At 29.3% G+C, this 21,971-nt stretch overlaps 1 protein-coding gene across 2 annotated transcripts; it reads left to right on the top strand.

Moving 5' to 3' along the window:
* The first annotated feature begins 4,497 nt into the window (after positions 1 to 4,497).
* LOC126874360 (monocarboxylate transporter 13-like) lies at positions 4,498 to 21,968 on the top strand. 2 transcript variants are annotated; one of them, XM_050636291.1, is made up of 6 exons: positions 4,498 to 4,666; positions 16,122 to 16,378; positions 16,780 to 16,906; positions 17,473 to 17,652; positions 17,804 to 17,967; positions 18,186 to 21,968. In XM_050636291.1, exons 2-6 carry the CDS (start codon positions 16,165 to 16,167, stop codon positions 19,217 to 19,219), a joined length of 1,719 nt encoding a protein of 572 aa, XP_050492248.1. In that variant the 5' UTR covers positions 4,498 to 4,666; positions 16,122 to 16,164; the 3' UTR covers positions 19,220 to 21,968. The 2 variants fall into 2 exon arrangements, with proteins under 2 accessions (XP_050492248.1, XP_050492249.1); XM_050636292.1 differs by lacking the exon at positions 4,498 to 4,666 and adding an exon at positions 15,121 to 16,039.
* The last annotated feature ends 3 nt before the right edge of the window (positions 21,969 to 21,971 follow it).

Genomic DNA, 21,971 nt, shown 5'->3' with positions numbered 1-21,971 from the left:
ACAACTCTAATGTGAAATTTTTAATAATTTCTTTGATTTAACACAATTTTAGTTATTTTATAGTTATTTAATTTTTCTATCATGATTGCAGCAAGTAAAGTTTAAGAAAGTTTATGATATTTTGATGTGTTCATAAAACAGTTCGTTGAATTAATCGAACTTGTTTATTTATATACAATAATATTTTATGTTTATTTTTGCCATAATTTTTCTAGTGTTATGTAAAAAATTGTTTTTACACTTAAAATAATAGAAATTAAGTTATTATAAACAATTTCCTGTTTACTCTTATGATTATTAAGTGTGTACTCAATATATCTATATTTTTTTATATTAAATACATGTACGATTAAAATATATTCAAATGCCATTAATCACTATATTGTAATAATATATTAAAACAAAGTTAATTATTTTATACAAATATAAAAATTCCAAGGCTAATATAAAATACAAAAATTATATTTATTTTTGTAAATTGTAATGTATTTGTAACAAACTTTTACACGTAACTGATATATAAGTTTAGTATGTGTTCATTAACATCTAATAAATAGTAATACGAAAATAGATAATTGTATTCATTTTTTACAACGAAATTGTAACAAAAAATTAATAAAAACGTTATAAACTAAGTAATTATAATTTGTTGGATATCTACAGTTGAATATCGTAAATAATAAATTTCATTAATCATTTTATAAATCTACTATTATTATTATGAATTGATTATATGATAAATATAAAATATATTAGCATTCAAATAATTTCTTTTTATGGGTACAAATACAATTAAAAAATAAATCAACTTCGATGACATTCGAGCGAGTTTTTACAAGACTTTTATTCCTTAACCTTCTCTGATAATAATAGCGTTCTCCGAATTATTATTTTTGCAAAATAGATTTTGCAAGAATATTTTACCTTAAAAACAATTTTTATACAGAAAATATGCAAAAAATGAGATATATAGAGAAAAAGGAAATTAAACAATTGCATATATGTACCATGTATTTATAGATTGCAATTTTATTACTCGATTAGGTTATATTTCACGTTCACGTTATTAATACAGCTCTATTATCAATACAATAAAATCGGACAATTTAATATTGTTATTTGATAAAAGAAATAATAATGATAAGTTTTACACAACGGAACATTCACCCCAATTTAGTCAGTAAGCAACTGGCACGCAAGGTGGTCAAACGGGATTCCCATCGTGGCTATTCTTAACCAGACCAGGCTAATATTGAATCCGCTCAATTACTTCCAGCTACACTAACATCAGCAATAAATATAACTGTTATTACGAATTTTTAATTTCTTTTCGCATCCCATTACACACTCACATGAATGAACGGCGCTACATAGAATACATTTATTTTTATTCTGTTTCGTTAAATGACATTACGTGTACAACTTTCATTTTACAAAAAACACCTGAAGCGAAAACAGATTTTACGTTTAGATGCTAATAAGTTTCTCACACGTCAATGTACGTCTATGGACAGCGTACAACGGGAAATATATACAGACAAGAAAAAAACCTGGCAATTATTGTAATAATTATGTAAACAATTTTGTTTTACACGACAATATTAAAACAGTAGCTTATGAAAGAAATTTTTTATAAAACATTTTGAAATTTCATCAATACTGTAATGAGACTCAACTGTCATGATTATATCGATAGCATCTGAAAAAAATTTGAAAAGATTACAAAACGTTTAGTTTAAGTATATATATTTCGTACAAATCGCACAAATCACAAACGTATGTAATCAATTATCCATTATAAATATTAATAAGCTCTACATTCACTGGAACAATCTTTATGATTTATTATTTGTTTAAGATGGCTCAAATTTGATCGATATAACTCAATACAGTGTTAATGAAATCTCAAAATATTATATAAAGTTACATGTTACGCATACATACATAAAAGATTTTTACGATAAGTGTTCATATACTTTCGTGAATCATTGTATGTAATATCTTGCAAAAAATGATATTTGCGGTATTTAAGTCAAACAGCATTTTTTATGGTCCGTAAAAATTATTATAGTACCGTATCGTTATTAAGAAGTAAAAATAAAACGAAGTACAATGGCTACAAAGAAAGAAAAAAGAAAAAAATTAGCAAATAACCTTATTTTCCAATGAATCATTTTTTTATCAGAATGTTCATTCAATTTTCATAATCATCAAATTTTCGCTGTCACATGAAACGTACCTCTAAATAATACAAAATATAATCTATTTGTACCTAATTAATTAATTGATAAATTTAAAAAGATATACAAATACTTTTTGTAACTACCGTATAAAATGAAAAGAAAGATTTATATACAAGGATCTCGGCAATACATTTTTATTTGTCCAAAGAGAAGAGAACAGCGTCGGGACTTCTTGGTAAGAAGAAAGACGAGCTGGGAAGAAACAAGATTGCGAGGAAGAAGAATGCCCAGGTTAAAAATAGCAGCGCGCATTTTCAAATAAAAAGTGATAAGCAACCTGCAGGATAACGATTAAGGAGGAGGGTAAAGAAGGGAGCGCGAGAGGGAAAAAAAGGAGCAATACCGACCGAGCAGAAGGAGATGACCAGTAAAAACGGACTGAAAGAACGTTCGTTGGTAGAAAGAAGATGTACAAAAGCAACCACATCTGTACAGTAGGGGGAAAGAGCAGAGAGAAGAAAGAATCTCCCCGATATCTTAGCTTGGCCCACTGGAATAATATATTGGCTATAACGTATGGTGGTCAAGCTTGGCTCGGTGTTGGTTCGAATAAAGGTGAGAACCGGTGGTGCGTACAGGGTCTGGAAGGAGGAATCTCCCACCCTGTGTAACTTTTACCCGTGTATTTCGCATGGTTTACTGGCTATACGATCAAGTGCATCTAGCACCAAACCGCTAAGTAAACCTGCTCTATCTCCCGCCACGAGGCCGCAGCATGATCGAAATACACATTTGATCGAAATTATCGTACGTAATCGGTGAATATTTTTTGATAAGGATAATAACAAGATCGTGGTTGCAACCTCGAGAGAATTTCGCGATAATCGCGTTTCAGGATCCGTACCTACGCTTACGATACGCACGCGATACGCGTATGTTTGTGTGTAACGTCGCAGCAGTAAGCAAATTGTGATGTAATGGAAACGCGACCGATTCCTATGAAAATGTACGAGTTTTACCGAGTTTCACTAGTCGCGCGTCTATATAAAATCTCTACATTTATATAAGCAAATGTATGTATTTATATAAGCAATGCAAATCGTTATTGTTCATATTTAATGTTTAAACCAGTTATTCGATACAAGGTCTTTCTTTCTATTTCTAAATTTCATTTAGATCCTCAGTACTTTTGATAGAAATCGTTCCGTGTAGTATATCTAAAATAGTAAAACGTTATCATGCGCAAAGAGAAACGTGCATCCATTCACCACCATCTGCTTTCCTCTAGGCATTATATAAACGTACGTATCAATGTAAAAACGTTGTTTTCGCGTGTTACACTTTGAATAATGTATAATGTAGTTTCTCATTCTTTTTATGTCACAGATACGATCGTTTTCAATAGATCTTCGTTTTGTTCGATACTATCGATTGTACATACAATAGCTCACGAAGTATTTATGTATATATTATGCATGTTACATAAAAATGAAACACTTTGAAATTCGATTAGCATTGTAACGAGAGTCGACTATTTACGTATTATATGTTTAAGATGATTAATCATGATCTATACTAGTCTCGAATTAAATATACGTTTGCAGTAACTATGTTGTAACTATCTTCAGATTGGTTTCAAAGACCAATATAATCATCGTCATGTCTCATTACAGTGCTAATGAGATTTCAGTGTTTTATATTATACACACAATTTCAATAAATACACACGTTGAAATACTTCCGTGAACCATTGTATATTGATAAAATATGGAATCACTCTTAAAATGAATACGTATAAAGGTAAATATTAGAATACATTTATTGCAAATACACATTTAGAAAAATATTCGTTTCAGTATAAATAGTTTTAAGCATATAGTTAATGTTAAAGATGCTCTAACTAATATAATAATTGATTATTCAAATACTTAAATAATCTCTGTGAAGTGTATGCTTGCAATAAATATCAAATGAATTCTAATGAAATCTTTATGAAACAAAATAGAAACGTTTATAGAAGCGTTGAAATGCTTTAGTGAGACACAGTATATGAAACATTGTATCGAGATAGAGAAATGAAATATTCTATTTGCTAAACGGTTGTCAGTGGCTGATGTAGAGATTTTACGGAGGACACCGACGGTGATCTATCTATTAGTTCGGTGGTTGAAAGCTGTTGCACGAATGAAGACGCTTCGATTTATGATGCTGCGATATGCTAACCATTTTCGTTTGGTTAAAGTCGAGGGCAACCTTCGGGTGTCCCTCCGCCTCCAGCTTGAGCTGGACTGAAAGAAAAGGAAGAGGGAAAGGAACGAGTTCTTCAGTGCCTGTGCACAGTCTAGTTCAAGACTCACGATGATAGTGAACGTCCCGTGAAGATTCCTCCGGCCGGGCTGCCCTTCTCTGCCTAAACAAGAAAACTAGTGTCACCGAGCGTTGTGGACCGACCACCGTTTGCACAGGTCGCGGAACCTCTACAGGTCAGTGCACGTTTATCTTTCGGATGTGACTATAATCTCGACACCGCCTTCGCGAAATCGTTAAATCGCGAATCGATTTTTTCCACGCGGTTGACATTCGATCGTTTGACAGTTTCGGATAGTTTGTTAACGTAGGAAACGTCTATCATCCGTCATTCATATTTCTTATCTAACTTAAATAATGTGTTTAATTTAATAATTTCTTTCGTACGATTTGAAGAAGTTTCAGAATAATAGAACTTGGTATTTTTTTTTTTTTTTAATTTTAGATATTTTATATAACTGACTGGTAACAACGATAATTGATAGGGATACTATTTAGTATATTTCACGGTTTTAGGAATTTTGTTAAAAGAGATAGTATTTGATATTTTTGTCGATAATATTTAATAACTTCTATAATTGCCAAAATTTTATTAATATAGTATTTCATATTTGTTACTATTTGAAAAGTTCGATTAATAACTATAGTATGCAATAGCTTGTATAATTAAAGAAATTTCGCCGCGATAACCATCACCCATGATGATAACATTATGTACTTTCGATCGTGTTTTAATCTTTAAGCGAATTTAATTTGTTTAAGTGAATGGAAATAGATTGGCCATTGCAATTATTCGTGTCAAACTTACGTGAAACGAATGTTACGCGTAAAAAATACGTAAAATCCTGCTTTTCAGGTTTCGCTGCGTTTTCCCGATCGTGTAAATATTGTTACGTTTTAAATCATCTCGCTAGGCTCATAAAATTTTGAACGGCTCGACAAAGTTACGATTCTGTGATGAATGTCGATACGTGACATTTTTGCTTTTCTTGAATTACGTGTTGTGTTTTGAAAATATTGAAAATGGTGCACGGCCATTGTTATACGTACACAGATACGCTAAATATTTCAAGATCATTTTATCTGGCACAAAGTTACTTTGAAATAATTATAGGTTAGTTTGTTTGAATCAAAGAATTATCTTCGTTTAAATTATTTCATTATTTCGCCAGCAAAAGTGAAATGAATCTTTATTTTGTTTTTATTTGAATAAAATGGAATACAAGCTTCCAAGTAACAATATCTGATTCTATTATGCCAAGAGAGTTAAAAATACAAATTTCCTCGCGCCTATACACAGGCTAGTGCAATTAATATCCAAGACTAATTGAAAGGAGAACAATTCTGAGAGCAAATGCTGTTACGTTCTAAAATAATTGGGTTTTATTGTTTATGACTGCAATAGATGCAACATACAGCGTTAAAAACTCTACCTTTATACGTTGCATCGTTTTAATATTAATTTTAATTTGTTAGATCTAAAATAGAATTACTTGTTGAAATAACGAATTGGTTCATTAATTGTGATTCGTTGTTTGAAATTATCCTCCATTCTTACTTAGAGCTTCACGTTTATTTGTTATTTTGCTTTAAAAAAATTCACTAATTAAGGTAATCAAAATTGATTTCGATATATCATGAAATACAGTTACAGTTTGAAAAAATCATAAATCGGCTGAATTATGTTTCGTTAGTTGAAGTTGTTATCTTTCAGTTTTATTTCCAATAAAATTTGCTCCGGGTCCTGGTTATAGCGTGCGAGAGATGTAAGTCATTGAGACCCGAGTACTCACTTTTCTTTGGCTGCACGTAACGTGAATTCTACAATCTACTATAGCTGCACGTGAAACTAATCTTGTTCGAAAGAACTCAGTTAAAAATCTCGTACCAGCTGTTTGTCAGCATATATGTAATTACGATTGCTTGAAATTATATAGTTGAAGTATAAAAAGTGGGATCGCCAATTATTCGAAGAACGACTGGATGTGCATAAAGCTATTTTAAATTGATTAAATCTTTGACTAATGATAGTATTTTTACATATCTTAGATTTCCAATCGAAATACTACGAATCACGACTTTTATTTTTATCAATTTGCATTCGTACTTTTTACAAATTGTAAAAATTTTGCAACTTTTAATTGTGCTTGAAGGAAATAAAAAATGAAATGACAAATTTGTACTTTGTAATTTAATTTAATATTATATTTTGTAATTTCGGGTTATTTATGATAAAAATTAATAAATCGAAAATATGTCTTTAATGAAAGAAGATTCTCGTAAAAATGTTACAACTTTTGTAATTGTATAATTTTTAATCTTTGCAAATGGAAATCGAAGAAGTGTCCAATTTAAACGATTGAAATAGTAAATTACAGTATTTAGTCTTCTCGCGGTAAAAGTTAATAAATCACTAAATATTGTGAAAAGCCGATAATTTGCCTATTAATTATTTCTACAAAAGAAAAATGCAAGAATTGTAATTTAGCTTCCAAGAAAAAAAGAAACTATCAAACAAATTATGTAATTAAGCGAACACGTTATTTGAGATTTCACGGTAAGATACTGTGTCGCAGTCGATATTGTTTTCTCGCAAATGATTGATTGGCCGGCTTTCTCGCCAGCATCGATATTTTTACGCGAAAGTGATGTCTAAATCATTTTCTAGAATAATATTCAGAAATAACGATATTCTCGTACATTAAAAATATTTCTTAGTGTGAAATCAAGAAATAAAAACATCACAAGTAATATAGTTAAATTGTAGTTAATATCGATGCTATAATAGTATTACAATTAGTATTGCAACGCTATTTCTATAATTTGATAACATTTATTTGGTAATAATCGTATTAGGAAAATATCGTTCGCTTCGTTCCAAACATTTATGCGGTGTGAATAAACAAGGAGATTTTACGTGTAACTTATTAGTCACACACAGTAGTTGTTATTATAATCATCCAATAACTCAAGTCAGCCAACAATTTGCATTAAAATTTTCCTCGCGCAGAAATGATTTTTTTCAGCAGGACGCGACACGTATCCGCGCGAGGAAAAGATGCGTCATCAGAATTTCTATTATCATAAATTGTTAACATTATTATATTTTCATGTTTAGTTATAACGAATATTTCCATTAATTCTCGACTGTAACAAGTAACGAAAACCACCATTGTAGAATAACATTTCGTGGAAGAGATTATTTTTAGCGGGAGAGGATCTTCGAATTTTACTGTTTATAGAAGCAATTTAATCGACGACTATCTTCGGCATAGCTCATGATGTTACGAAGGTTTTTTTCGAAGCAAATCATAGTCATTAATACAGAATCCCTTGATAGCTCTGCAACAGTGTTTTTCTTCTTCTTTTGTTAGAGAAGGATAAAAAGGTATAGAATTACAAAAATTCCAATGTTTCTATAAGGTTTTCTCCTACTAAAACATACATATTTTTAATTCATTAACTTTTATCGCGAGGAAATTGGAAAGTATATAATAAACATTTATTATTTCCTTTTCCCATTATTCAACCGTTTATGATCCTTTGATTTTCCTTGCAGAAGAATTAGAAATTATACAACTACAAAAATAATGAAACTATAATTCCCACGAGAATATTTTCTATTAACATCACATTTTTAATTCATCAATTTGCTATTCCGGTACTTCCATCTTCTATTCGGCGTTGTTTTTCCATTCATTGCCATTTTTGTTGTGGCAATAAATCATTGTTTCTGCTCAATCAATGTAATATATTTTTTTTAATTGCTTGATACTATTTCTCAGAGTTGCCATATTCTTTTCTTGAGTATTAAGGCGTCATTTCTTATGATTGCAATATAGGTATCTTACTAGGTACCATTTTTTTTATTATTTAATACCATTTTTGGTATCAAATCTATTATTACTGTATTTATATAATTTTGTTACCATTTAGTGTCATTTTTGTTGTTGCAATATTTCATTGATTTGTGATTTTCAAACAAGTGATTGCCTCTTTATTTTGTTTACCACATTGCTTAAACTAATTAAGGGATCGTTTTTCATGTCACTTTGGCCTTTATACCCATTACCTGTGTCTTTTATTTTTTCTTAATGCCTGTCTTAAAGTTGATATTTATTACAGTATCATAGGAATAACAAGTCAATTTAACTAGCCACTATAGTACTTCTTTATTTCTGTTTACCTGATTGATGCTATAAAACGATTCATACTAATGATTCCCCGGTTGTTTTAGTGAGTAGAGCGATTTTTATTATTAGGCTGGAATATTCTTATGCATTCACGATGGCTATAAGTGTGCAAAAATATGAACAATATAAACTATACATGAACATACTATATATGAACAATATAAAATATAAACAAATATAAACAAAGAGATGCACAAATGCTAAAAATATATAAAATATCAAAAGTGAAATGCACATTATTATAATCAGAATATAAAACATTCTTTTATTCGACCTATAATACTTTATCTGTGTTTGAAAAAAAAAAGGATTTGTATAAATATCATACCATACCACTTTTTATTATTTAATATCATTTCCCGTAACATAAATTATTTTTTTTATTATTTAGTACAATTTGTTATTGCAACATCTTTTTTATTGTAATACTTTTTCGATTTGCCATCAATGCTTTTATTGTCACTCCTTTACAGCAATATTTCTTCCTTTTGTTATCAATTTTTTTACCATTTATTGTCATTTCTGTAGTAACATTTTTCTCCCTCGTTATTAACATTTGTAAGTACCATTCATTGCCATTTTTTTCTGTTCCACGTTTGACATTAATGCATATGGAATTGACGTTTATATTCAAATCGACATTCGATGCCACTTTTATCGTAAAGTTATTTACAATTTAACATCACTTTTTCGTTGTTCTCAGTACCATTATTGTTATCGAAATTTTGTTTTATTATAATATACTGTTTCATAAATTCTAGACGAAACAGTCTCGGTTCCTTATAACGGTTATACCGCGTCAAGGTTTTACATAATTACTTTAACATACGAAATAGGTACCATAATACTTCCCAAGGTCGTATTATACTAAAATATTCTACGAAAGGTCGAACTTCCTGCAAATTCACAAAATTCGTAGAATATAAATTTTCAATTAATTAATTTATCTAGGAATATGTACTTTGGAATACAAATTTAGAAACGTGAATTTATTATATTTATATTGATTCTAGCATAAATATCAATAAATTAGCTGTTAATAATTTAAAAAAATTCTAGATTCTAATACGACAAGAAAAAAATAATTGAAAATCAACAGAATAAACGAAGTACCATAATATTATATAGATGAAGGTATTTGGCTCTATGCCAAATATGTGACAGGAAAAAGTCAGAATCGATCGAACATAACCTTAAAGGCTGCTCAATATATAGTTAATTTAGACCAGAAACATACATAAATAAAAACACTAGGCAAATTATGAAAGCGAACACTGAAGGGCATTTATGAAGACTGTACTGTTTCGTATAGATGGCAATGAGAATTAGTGCAATTTGCCTCGAGTACTAAGATAGCATATCTTCATTTATGGCAATGTGTTATTATTAATTGCTAGTAATAAGAATAGGAATAAGATTCACGCAGATAGTATCATCGTCACTATACCAAAGTAAGATTCTTACTTATACGTATATCTTATACTCATATACTTTCGTAATATTACTACTTATTTATTTACATATATTTGCAACTAGTTTATTATCGAAGCTTGCAATGGGCGAAATCCTAACGCAAGAATAATAATAATAATAAAATAAATAAATATTAGCTGTTGGTTGTGCTATTAATATCGATAAATTAGCCGAGGAAAAATGATACTATTCGTGGAAAAACGTGAGAAAGAAAACGGTGGCAATAAGATTATCTGAGTAGCGTAAGCTTTTATTTATTTGTCTCGTTACACGAGGTTCTTGAATCGTTTTCATAAAGGTCAAATAACGTTAGAGGAGGAAATACCACTGTAGTTAAAGTTAGCGGCAATGCCTCGAGCAATACGACGATTCTAAAATGACCGACGTTAAGTGACGCTGAAACAGACCTCTAAGAATGTAAAGAACTTCTTAAATATCTCGACTTTGCACCTCTTACAGCTTATGGCTCTTTATGCAAAAACAAGTCCTGCAGGTTATACCGTACTTTTGCTGATATTGCTCAATACGGATACCTATAAATACCATCGTCTTCACCCGGGTTCATTTTGGCAAAAATTCGAAGACTTTTTCGACTCCGTTTCCATGTTTTTTCAACTAGAATTTCTACGCATTATGTCACGTTATTACAGTAATAATTAATGGGATTTTCTTTCTTTCTCTTTTTTTTTTTTTTTTTTTTTTCTTTGACGAAATCGATGACATGACGCGTGACGAGCGAGGCAGGATAAAAACGCAAATATTGAAAAAGTGTTTATTAGGACATCTCTACGCTTGCTCCATTGACGCGCAATTTTAACACGTTCAAGTACGTTTAGCGAAGCGTCAATTGCTTCGTGGTAATTAAAGTCTCGTGTTGCCACTGAAAACCATTTCTCATTCGCGGAAAAGGTGACCAATTATTATTTGAATGCCGTCACGTACGGATTATAAATTTATTTGGTCTTCGTCAGCGCGGATTTTGGACAGAAATTTGTTCTCATCGAATTTCCCTACTAACTTCCTGCATTTAACATGTTAAAACGTCTCGATGAAAATATGTTTGTTCGATAACTTGCCGTTAACTTACTGTGTATTTAAAGGCCTCGTATAAGCGTTGAAACGTGTCGTATTACATCGACACCTGGGAATCTGCATCAGTTTCAGTTTATGGTATGATAACGTTGGAACAAGTGTTTCAAAATGCCCGATTATTTTCCAACTGCGGTATTATTATCGATAATAGGAGGTTGATCATAAAGAGCAAAAATTGTACATTGAACAGAACCAGGCAGGAAGATAGCTAATCAAGAGGAACAAATTTTCTCAATCGTTTTAGCGTTTTATTGTAAGAATTGAAAACGAACGAACCGAATAATTCTAAGAATTATTTGCATACGCCTTTCAATATCTATTAATATATGAAGTTCGTCTAAGGATCGAGAAACAAAATACAATGATGAAAATCTACTGCAAATTATATTCGGTATCGGTGCCACCCTCTGTAAGTTGAAACCTGCGCTCCAATTGAGCCTTGCTCACCGACTAAGACCGGGATTCTAATTCCTCGCATAATCGATACAAGTTGTTTCTGATGCCGATTTGCCGATACCGAATTACGTAAATTGTAACATGTATCGTGAATCCTAAGTATCGATGCATGCATCGCAACATGTTTCAACGCGTATAGGGGCCTTCAGGGATGTATGACGTGGCTGCCGATGTGATGGAAATTCTCAAGCATTCCTATCTTTGAAAAAAGGAAAAAGAGTGTTTTATTAAGTTTTAAGTTTTAAGAGTGTTTAATTTATGTTTTAAAAAATTTCAAATTTCTTGTTTCAAGAAACTTAGGCGTTTTGTAGGATGCTCGAAAATGTTCACGAATGGCTATATTCCTTACATTCGATTTATCCACTTTGAATATTCTAATGCAATTTAAATATAGTGGTATACAGTTATTTGAAATGGCATGGAATAAATTTCTATTTGTTACGGGTTCGAGTGCTGTGTTCGTCACGATTGCATCAAAGTTCATCTATTTTTATTAGGCCGTTGTGCGTTCGTTGCACGTAAATATAGAAATCGTGTCTTTGTTGTTTACTTCACGTAATCATCAATTGTAACCGAAGCACGTTTACCTTACAGTTTCATTGAACGCGTGTTCTAATGAAAATTGCATTTATTCCGGACAGGCAAGTGCGTAAGGCATTCTGCATGCGACATCGCCAACGGATCAATCTAAAGTAACGCTAGATTCCGAAACTATGCATAGTATGTTAGAAAATCTCTAATATCTAAATTAACTATTGTGGCGAAATGGGGGATATGTTATAAATGTGCATTTAAAAGAGTATGTATTAAGGTATGTATAATACCTCGTTAACAGGTTCATAAATATTAGGACACTTGCTAAACTTGTATAGAACACGACAATTGTTCTAGATTGTTAGACAAATAATTAATCGATAAATTAATTAGATCGTATAAGATGATGATCCAAAATACAGGACAAAGTCTTGTGAAAACAATTTGCAAGAATTTTAAAAGATCTCATTGAAGGAATTTGGATGGAATTAAATAGTGCAAAGTTTAAATCGGATTCCTGAAACTGTTAATAGAATATAGTTAAATAACGACGTATTAGACATAATGAAATAGGTATCTGATAGGAATATCAAAATAGGAATAGAAAAATAAAGTATCTGATAATATATGAAAATAAAGAAAACATGTAACCTTATTATACGTGTAATTGGTGAGATATTTGTTGAGACGTTGAACATATTAGTTCTTTATAGTCTACCGTTCCAAACAAGCTTTAATCATTTTTTAATGGTTTATTAGGTATACTTCGATTTTCTGCAAGTGTCCTAATATTTATGAACGGGGGTGTACATATATTAATCCACTGGAATACTCTGAATGTTATATTCTGTGCTCTTCATTAACATGCAACTGAATGATAATCATTTTAATAAATACACAGAAAGGTTCATAAATTTACAAAAGGCATTGTTACACTGATAATCATTAAGTATATTCACGACAATGGGTGCAATGCTACAGAAGATGTACTTTCTACTTTACTAATGGAATCCAATTACTGTAAAAATCAAAATTTCTAAGGTGTTATAAATCTTATCTTACTTCATTTTAATTGTTAGCGTTAAAAATCATTACCGCAGATAAAAGTAATTGTTATTGAATTTGGAAAATATCTAATATTGTGTAAAAAATGGGGCACATATCATAAACTTGACAATGTTGATAATCCCCTTTACAAAAATAAAATACCTGACATAATACACTCACGTGATATTTCTTGTTTAAATCATTTTTCTAATACCATAAGATTTCTTTATTTTTAATAGTAATACGTTTAGCATATAGTGATATGATCTTGCAACTGTGTTCTATGAAATTATCGATCTTATCTGTGCAATAATTTGTATAGCTACATATAATGAATGTCGAATGTTCTACAATAAATTTATATCTATGAAAGTATAAAAGTTAAATTATCAATCTAATTAAAAAATTGAATTTTTTAATTTTAGTTGTGAAATTATGTTATAGAAACTGGTCAAAAGTTCCTCATGTTTTCTTCCTTTTTTTAATATTCTTTTTTTATTACTGAGAAAATTTACAGAATTCTACCATATTCTTCGTTAAATACACAAATTATATTCTTCAACAGAAACAATATTTATCACGAATATTTTTCCTAATCAGATTATATTATAATAAATTTCAAAGATAATTCTAACTTCCTCAAATTAATCAATTCTTTGAAAGCTTTGATTATCATATTACTTACCATAATGTATACCTGCTATTTGCAAGACAAGTCAGCAAAACGTTTCAACTGAATTAATCTTTGTGTGATAATATTAATGGATAGTAGTTTGTATAGAACTACAATGTACACTATACTATAATTGGGGATAATTAGTACAATAATTGAAAATAACCAATAACTGTATTTACAATCTAATGGCTCATTTATTGCACACCTGGTTATTAGTTTAAAAATACCACACCAATTAACTAATATATAGATACCTACAGTATACCTATGAGCTATTGTATTTGGTACAGGAGGCACGTCAATGTCGTTTATTGAATTATCTTAATATAAATTCAAATAACGATCTACTATATAAATTACACATAGTATAATTGTTAAATATTCATTTCATAAAATTTTCGCGAAATGGGAAAAAATAGCTGAAAAGATCTATCGGAATATTCCTTACGTGACTTACGAAAGATAAAATAAGTTATGTAATTGGGATAGTATGCGTTCGTATGACAAATGCAATTGCACAATGCGAAATTTGTTTGAAAAGTTCGAGTAAAATCTGTCATTCTCTTTTTTTAGTGCGCATGCGCAGACGCGTACGCAGATGCGTGCGCGCCGCCACGTGACTATTCCATTCAATTGCATATGGGTCTGTGGATATGTGTCGTGTAATTATGGCATTACGTATAAACTATTTTTGCTACCGTTTAGTATGACTAATTTCATGAAAAATTATAAATAATTACATGAACCTATCACCATATTCCTTTTGCAAATAAAATAACTTGGAAGATGGAAGGGAGTATAGTACTAATATATGTACGTATATAAATAATGCAAGAAATAACGCGATATGTTTTGTTTTCCTAGAGAAACATAGCTATATCACGTTCACTTCATACTTCAGCCTTGTCCTACATACCAGAACGTAGAAATTTTGTTTATACTTATATTCTGAAATTTCATGGTGTATTATGGTAAATGGTACATTTCACATTGACTACTGTTATCTTCATAAGACAGAATACGTATATACTTCGTGAAACACAATTTAAAACATCAATTATTTAATTATTTGTTAACCGATGTAAGAAATACAATGAAGATAGAAATTTTAACATGGTTATATTTATGATATTCATATATTATTAGTTTAGTATACATGGCTCATTTTTTATGTGAAGCATTACATTCGTACCAATTATTTCAAGAAATTTATTCAATATCGCAGAAAACGGACAGCTTGCGTTACGCATGATGTATGGGACAATTGAACGTGTTAAGCATGTTATTAGTTTTACGACACAAGGAGAAAAACTAAATTACTATCTTAGGCGTTCGGTATTTTCTGTTTTATAGTAATTGAAGTACTGTAGTTTTATCCTTTAGGCTGGATATTAAAGGAACATTGAGAACGATGGACAATTTTGACCAGAAGACTTCCTAGTTATTGTTGACAGGCATTTGAATCATGTGGACTATTGTAATAGTAATGGATTCCGATTATAAAATAGAATTTTCTCATTGCGCAGGGCTCTATATTTACTGATTATTATCTAGAAAATTATATTATTTTTCTGTATTCTATTGATTATTTAACAGCTATGTTTATTAATTCTAAAATCTTATTTATGGTTTTATTGACTACAAATTTGACAACAAAAAGGATTATTCCTTTCTTCACGTTCACTACAAGTATTCCACCTGCGCATCGTACAATGGGGCAAATGAATGGAGAAAATCAATGAGTTATAAAGCTTCGTGAATTTCTTCTAGTGAAATCTATAAAGTTTAAATATAGTTTTTTTTAATATTTCTTACCCTGACTTTTTAAACATTTTTGTAAAAATATAATAATGAAGATTGTGGGACTCATTTAATAGAAGCGAGTAAAATATTTTTTGTATAATCTTTCAAATAATTTTTCACTTTTCCTGAAAAGCTTGCTTGAGTTGCGTCATTTTTGAAATACATCTTTTGTTGATAATTTAAAAATATCGAATTATCGCTGTCGGTAAAATAGGGCGCGCTACTATTCTTAACTCCAATAAGAGAGCGCTACCTTTACCCGCTTAATTGATCAGGTCTGGACCATTTATACAAGGACCATTGTTTAATATACTTTATATCTGTAACTATCTAATGTCATGTTTCGTATAATTACAGATCAATCTAATTGAGTGCTTTTCACCACATTCTCCACGCTAACATGACGACGAAGAGTGTAAAAACGAAATTAGTCCCGCCGGATGGAGGATGGGGATGGGTCGTCCTTTCTTCAGCTCTTGTCGTGAACCTCCTTATTCCGGGTACCGTGAAATCGTTTGGTGTCCTCTTCGTCGAATTTCTTCACGTTTTCAAATCCACTTCTACCGCCGCCTCATGGATGCCAGCTTTATGCTACTTTTTATACAACTCTTTAGGTAAGCCAATTTTTACATTCATATATTTTCTCATTGCAAATTAAATGAGAAGTAATAAGATGTCTCATCTCATATTGCTGTTATAGCTACTAAAATTAATAAACTATATAATGATTGTTTATGCTATAAATTAAATTAGATCATTACGTCACTGTTAAACACCGTCCTTCCACATTTTTAAAAACTTTCAATGAATAATTTGTTGAAATTTAACATAAATTTTTGTAGACTTATGAAGGAAAGTCACTGCATTTTTTCTAACCTATAGATGTTTGTAAATAAAATAAACTTTCAAGTAAATTCTCAGATATACATGACACATCATAGTTTCACTATTTAAAATCATATTTTGCTCTTTCAATACAATATTAAGATTAGATAAAATAAATGATATCTTATAGGTCCACTATCCAGCATTTTATCAACTAGGTACTCCTACAAAACAGTGACCATCATCGGCGGCGCGTTTGCAGCTAGCGGGATGATGCTGAGTTACTTTGCTAATTCAGTTTCCTATTTATACGTTAGGTATAATAAAATCATCTTAAGAACCTTGACATTTTTATTTTGATAAAATAAAAAAATTATGAAAACAACATTTTTTGTTTAATAGATAAATATTCACTCTCTCTTAAATTTCTAGTAAGGAAACTTTAAAAGTAAAGATTATGAACGCCTAGTGAATAGCAACCCACTGTACATCAATGTAATTTTTGAAATGAATGCATCCCAAATACATACTTACTACACATGCATTTTGGTGTAATAGTAGAAAAATTTTTGTAAAGCATTTATAAGAAAATTTAAGAAATAATCAATTTGTTTATTAAAATTTTTTAAAAAAATTTACTCCCTTATACACTTTTAAGTGAATAACATGTGTGACAGATTGCTCTTTTACAGGCGCCCACAATCTTTTCTAAAACTTTATCATCAAAAAATAAAGGTGATCGGACATATTATTTATTAAACAAAAAAAATGTTTCTTTTATCATTTAAAAATTTATTCATTATCACTACAATTTATTGTAATAGTAAAATTAGATATTTAAAAAAAAAAGAGAACTAATAATTTTATAATTTTATGAATACAGCTATGGCTTGATGGTTGGAATTGGTGCTGGACTAACATTTCCACCAACAGTGTATATTGTAACTTCATATTTTGAAAGGCTTCGAGGTTTCGCAAATGGCTTGTGCATCTCTGGTAGTGCAATTGGAACTATCGTGTTACCACCTTTTCTACAGTATCTTCTTGATTGTTTTGGATATAGGTAATGTATCTTTATATATTGAATAGCATGTGTATAATTTATGTCACTTAAAAAAATTTAATCAAATATGATCAAATATCACTATAGTTAAAATAGTTAAAATGCATATTTTCAGAAATTTAAAAGTGTTACATTTTCATTACATTTTTAGAGGTGCAGTATTAATCATGGGCGCACTCACATTAAATACATTGGTATGTGGTTTACTATACCATCCTGTTGAACAACACATGATCATGGTACCAGTAGAAGGAGGAATTGATAATCAAGGATTAACTATAGATGAACCAGTCCCCCATAAAAAAAAACTAACAGGTAACTTAGTATTGTTTAATTGATACACTATTAAGAAACATAACAATCTAAATAAATCAGAACTATGAAAACTGAATGGGTATTTAACAATATATATTATATTGTACATATAATGTGCACATTTGAAATATTTTAAATTTGAATATTTTTATGACACTGAAAAGATAATTTTTTGAGATGAGTTGTAAAATTAAATTAAATTTTCGATCTTTTCAAAGCATCCAGCACGATTGAGAATGAAACATCATGCAGCAATACAAGATCAAAGAAAGAAGAAAGTTCTGAAACTGAAAATATAATGAATAACTCTAAAATAAATCCTTGTTTGAAAGATAAAAATGAGGATAAAGGCGATGAAGCAAAGAAAAAAAATACTTTCGAAAAAGGTCCTAGTTTGAACAAAGAGAAAGAAGATACTGTAAATTGTCAAAACGTGGATTCTTTACGAAGAGAAAGTAATACTTCTGAAGTTCTTGTAACTTCCAATAAATTAAAAAATGAAAAGCTAGAGTTGAATAACACATCGTTGAGTAAGAACAGAGACGAGAAGTTGTTTGAAAGTTCGAAAAGAGAACTAGGAGAATTGTCAGAAAAATCAATATCTGGAACATCGTTGACTAAGGTTGAAGTAAAAAATAAACGACAATTCTTTGACTTGAGTGTACTTAGAGATCCAATTTATTTAGTAATTCTCATTTCAAACTCTACCTCAGCTATCAGCAATACCAATTTTATGATCTTACTGCCTTCATATGCTATTTCACAAGGATTTGATAAGAATTCTTCAGCATTACTTTTATCAATTGTTTCTGCTCTTGATTTAGTTGGGCGAATCAGTGGTGCTTCATTATCAGATATCGACTTTGTGCCAAAGTATTATTATTTCGTTGGTGGCCTGGGTACTAGTGGAATAGCTTTGGCATTATTACCTATGGCAACAAGTTATACAATGCTTTCTTTCTTTTGTGCATTGTTTGGATTGTCTTCAGGCATGTACATTGGTATCACAACGGTAATTTTAGCAGATATGCTTGGCACAGAAAAACTTAGCTCGTCATATGGGATATCTTTATTTGTTAATGGAGTTCTTCAATTAATTGGTCCACCTATATGTGGCGTTATATTTGAAACAATAGGATCATATAAACCCATATTTCTAGCATTTGGTATTATACTTATTCTTGGCACTGCATTATGGGCAGCTGTACCTCTTATAAAGAGGAGCAACAAAAAATCTTTACAAGTTGCATAATATTTCATAATTACTAGTTTCTATAATGAATATTGCACAAGTTTAAAAATTATAAGGTATTATAGACTTGTTAATAACAGCATTATAACTGCCATTTAAACCATACAGTTTTTTTTTAGAAAATTTTTCATTTTTAATCATTTAAAGTTGCAAGTTAGTCTTTTTATTCACGGATCTATAGTAATACATCATTAATATTATTATCATTTCGAATACTGATACTGATCTAATTTTATTTGTGTATATTGATATACTTAATAACTTATAGTTTAATTATCAGTGAGTTTACTATAGTTTTATTTAGTTATAATAAGGAATTATTTTACTGTTATGGTTGTAAATGGGCATATATGCAGTCATATTTGATGTTAATAATGAAATTATATGGACAAGATAAGAGTAGAAATAAGAATATATTAACCCTACGTTTACGTATTAATATAAAATTTATTATATGATTTAAAATTTTAAGTCATGATTACATATCAATCGTACTGTATACAATTCCAAAACAAACAATTATAGCAACAAGGATATTTTAATATAATCGGTATAGTAATGCACAAACGTAACTTTATTATGATATCATTAAAGTTTAACATCTCAAGTTTACCAGCCATTAATGAAATTGAATCATGATTTTCTAATAGTTAAATAATGCTTGATAACTTTTGCTAAAATTGGCAAAAAGATTAATACTATGTTTAAATAAAGAAAAAAATAAAAATGACTTTACTATTTGTGAGAAAGTTTTTTAGGAATTTATAATTATACCAAAGCATTCTTTTGTATACTATTATCAATTTTCAATGATTTCTTGGTGCTTAAACTTGTTGGTATACTAATTTCGTCCAATATTATAGTACAATCTATATACAATGTATTACTGAGTTACATATGTCTTTCCAGAAATATCATATATTAATACATGTTAAGTAGAATTGTTATTGTGCAATACTTTTACTATTACTGAAATTTTTCTAGCTAGTTTCAATATATTTTTATATACTTCATTAACTGTAAAGAGATATGATACTTTAAATAGGTTACTTTAAGACATTTTTGAAAGTTTCCTGTGAAGAAATGTATATATAGTTATTGATATTTTAGCTACTTAAAAGTAAAAATTATGATCCATTACTATTAATATCATAGATAATCAGAGATTACATATCATAGCTGTATCGTCCATCACACTTTGTCTGAAAATTCTTTCAAAATGATGGTACTAATTAAGCACAATTTACAATTAATCAGCAGAAATGATTAAATGTAGATTTATCTTAATCCTTGCACATATAGTTACTTTTTTACACAATATGGTGCTAATTAATAATATGAAATTTGCTATTTAAAACTTGCGACTTCTATAAGCTGTAAAAAGTAAGACTTGTAATATTGATCCAATAGTAGATTTGTCAATTTTTTAAATTTGGCTAAAATTCACTACTTCCAAAATATGTTTTTAAAACACTAAATATGTAAAAAATGTAAAAATTCCAAAGTTGACATTTTTTCGGTCTTTAAAAGTAGAACATTCACTTAAATAAATAAGTCACCTTTTATAAATGATCTGAATTTTTGGATAGATCACACAAACATAAAGGTCTTCAAAATTCGAATACTGTACAAGTTTTATTTTTCAAGAAATATTAATTCAATACAAACTGTAATAGTTCTAATTCCAATTTTAGTACTAAATATATTAAAGAAACAAAGACAATGATATAAATAAATTGTTATATTATTTATGTCATTGTTTACATCATGAAAAGTATTGTATTACTAGACTTATTAGAGAATCTTTTTACTAGGAGAGATTAAAAATTACTAGATTCTGTTTATTATATGTGCATAGAAAATTTTAATTATATATTTATACCAAATACTCAGCTGTTTCTATTTATATTAGTTATAGATTTTTCCATGTATTACAATATCATTAATCACTGATGATCTGGATTTCTGTGCACATACTCTCTGGTAAAAATTTCTTCATTTTTGTACAAACGTGATGCGTCAATATGCATTCAATTTTTTAGTTCAAGTTTTTATTTGAATACTGGTTAATATTTTAAGGAACAAAAAAGTCATCTATGTATTGCAGTATATATAATTACTATAGTTTCCTTTTAGAGTTAATTGAACAAGATTTTTGTATTGTAGAGAAAATTTCTGATTTTTGTAATGATATTAAGAATGAATGCGAATGATTAAGTGTTACAAATGTAATTTTTATATCTGAGTAGCATTTATTTAAAATAATTTGTAAAATAATCAGACATTATGATTACAAATAAGAACAATGGAATGTAGCAAGAAAAAATAAGAAAAATAAGAAAGTATTATCAAATGTATTTTCTACTGAAAATAAAGAGAATTATGTCTGTATATAATGTTTTTACATACATATATTATACTATATGTAAAATATTTCACAGAAGTTTTGTTTAACTTTCTGCACGTTTCTTAAAAAATACTTTCTATATTCCTTTTCACATTACTTAAAGAAATCTTAATGTACAATAATTTTAAATAATATAATATTAAATACTATAAAATACTTTACAGAATTATACTAAAATAATTATCGAAATATTTTTTAACTGCAATTATTTTACGTTATCACTAAAATACTATTTTTATTGTCATAGACGTTTGCTCTCTTAAAATTTATGTATGAACTGTAATCAAAATTTGTTATTTATTATAATAAACAATAAAATTTGAATACTTATTCAGCAGTTAAGTA

The sequence above is a fragment of the Bombus huntii genome, chromosome 16 (assembly GCF_024542735.1).
Source record: "Bombus huntii isolate Logan2020A chromosome 16, iyBomHunt1.1, whole genome shotgun sequence".
Taxonomy (NCBI): Eukaryota; Metazoa; Arthropoda; class Insecta; order Hymenoptera; family Apidae; genus Bombus; species Bombus huntii.
This window is presented reverse-complemented; position numbering and strand designations above follow the sequence as displayed.

Excerpts from the sequence above, each read along its gene's own strand:
- LOC126874360 (XM_050636291.1), top strand. The coding sequence starts at position 16,165 with ATGACGACGAAGAGTGTAAAAACGAAATTAGTCCCGCCGGATGGAGGA. Across the intron at positions 16,379-16,779 it reads CTTTTTATACAACTCTTTAG|GTCCACTATCCAGCATTTTA; the intron begins GTAAGCCAATTT and ends GATATCTTATAG. Across the intron at positions 16,907-17,472 it reads GTTTCCTATTTATACGTTAG|CTATGGCTTGATGGTTGGAA; the intron begins GTATAATAAAAT and ends TTATGAATACAG.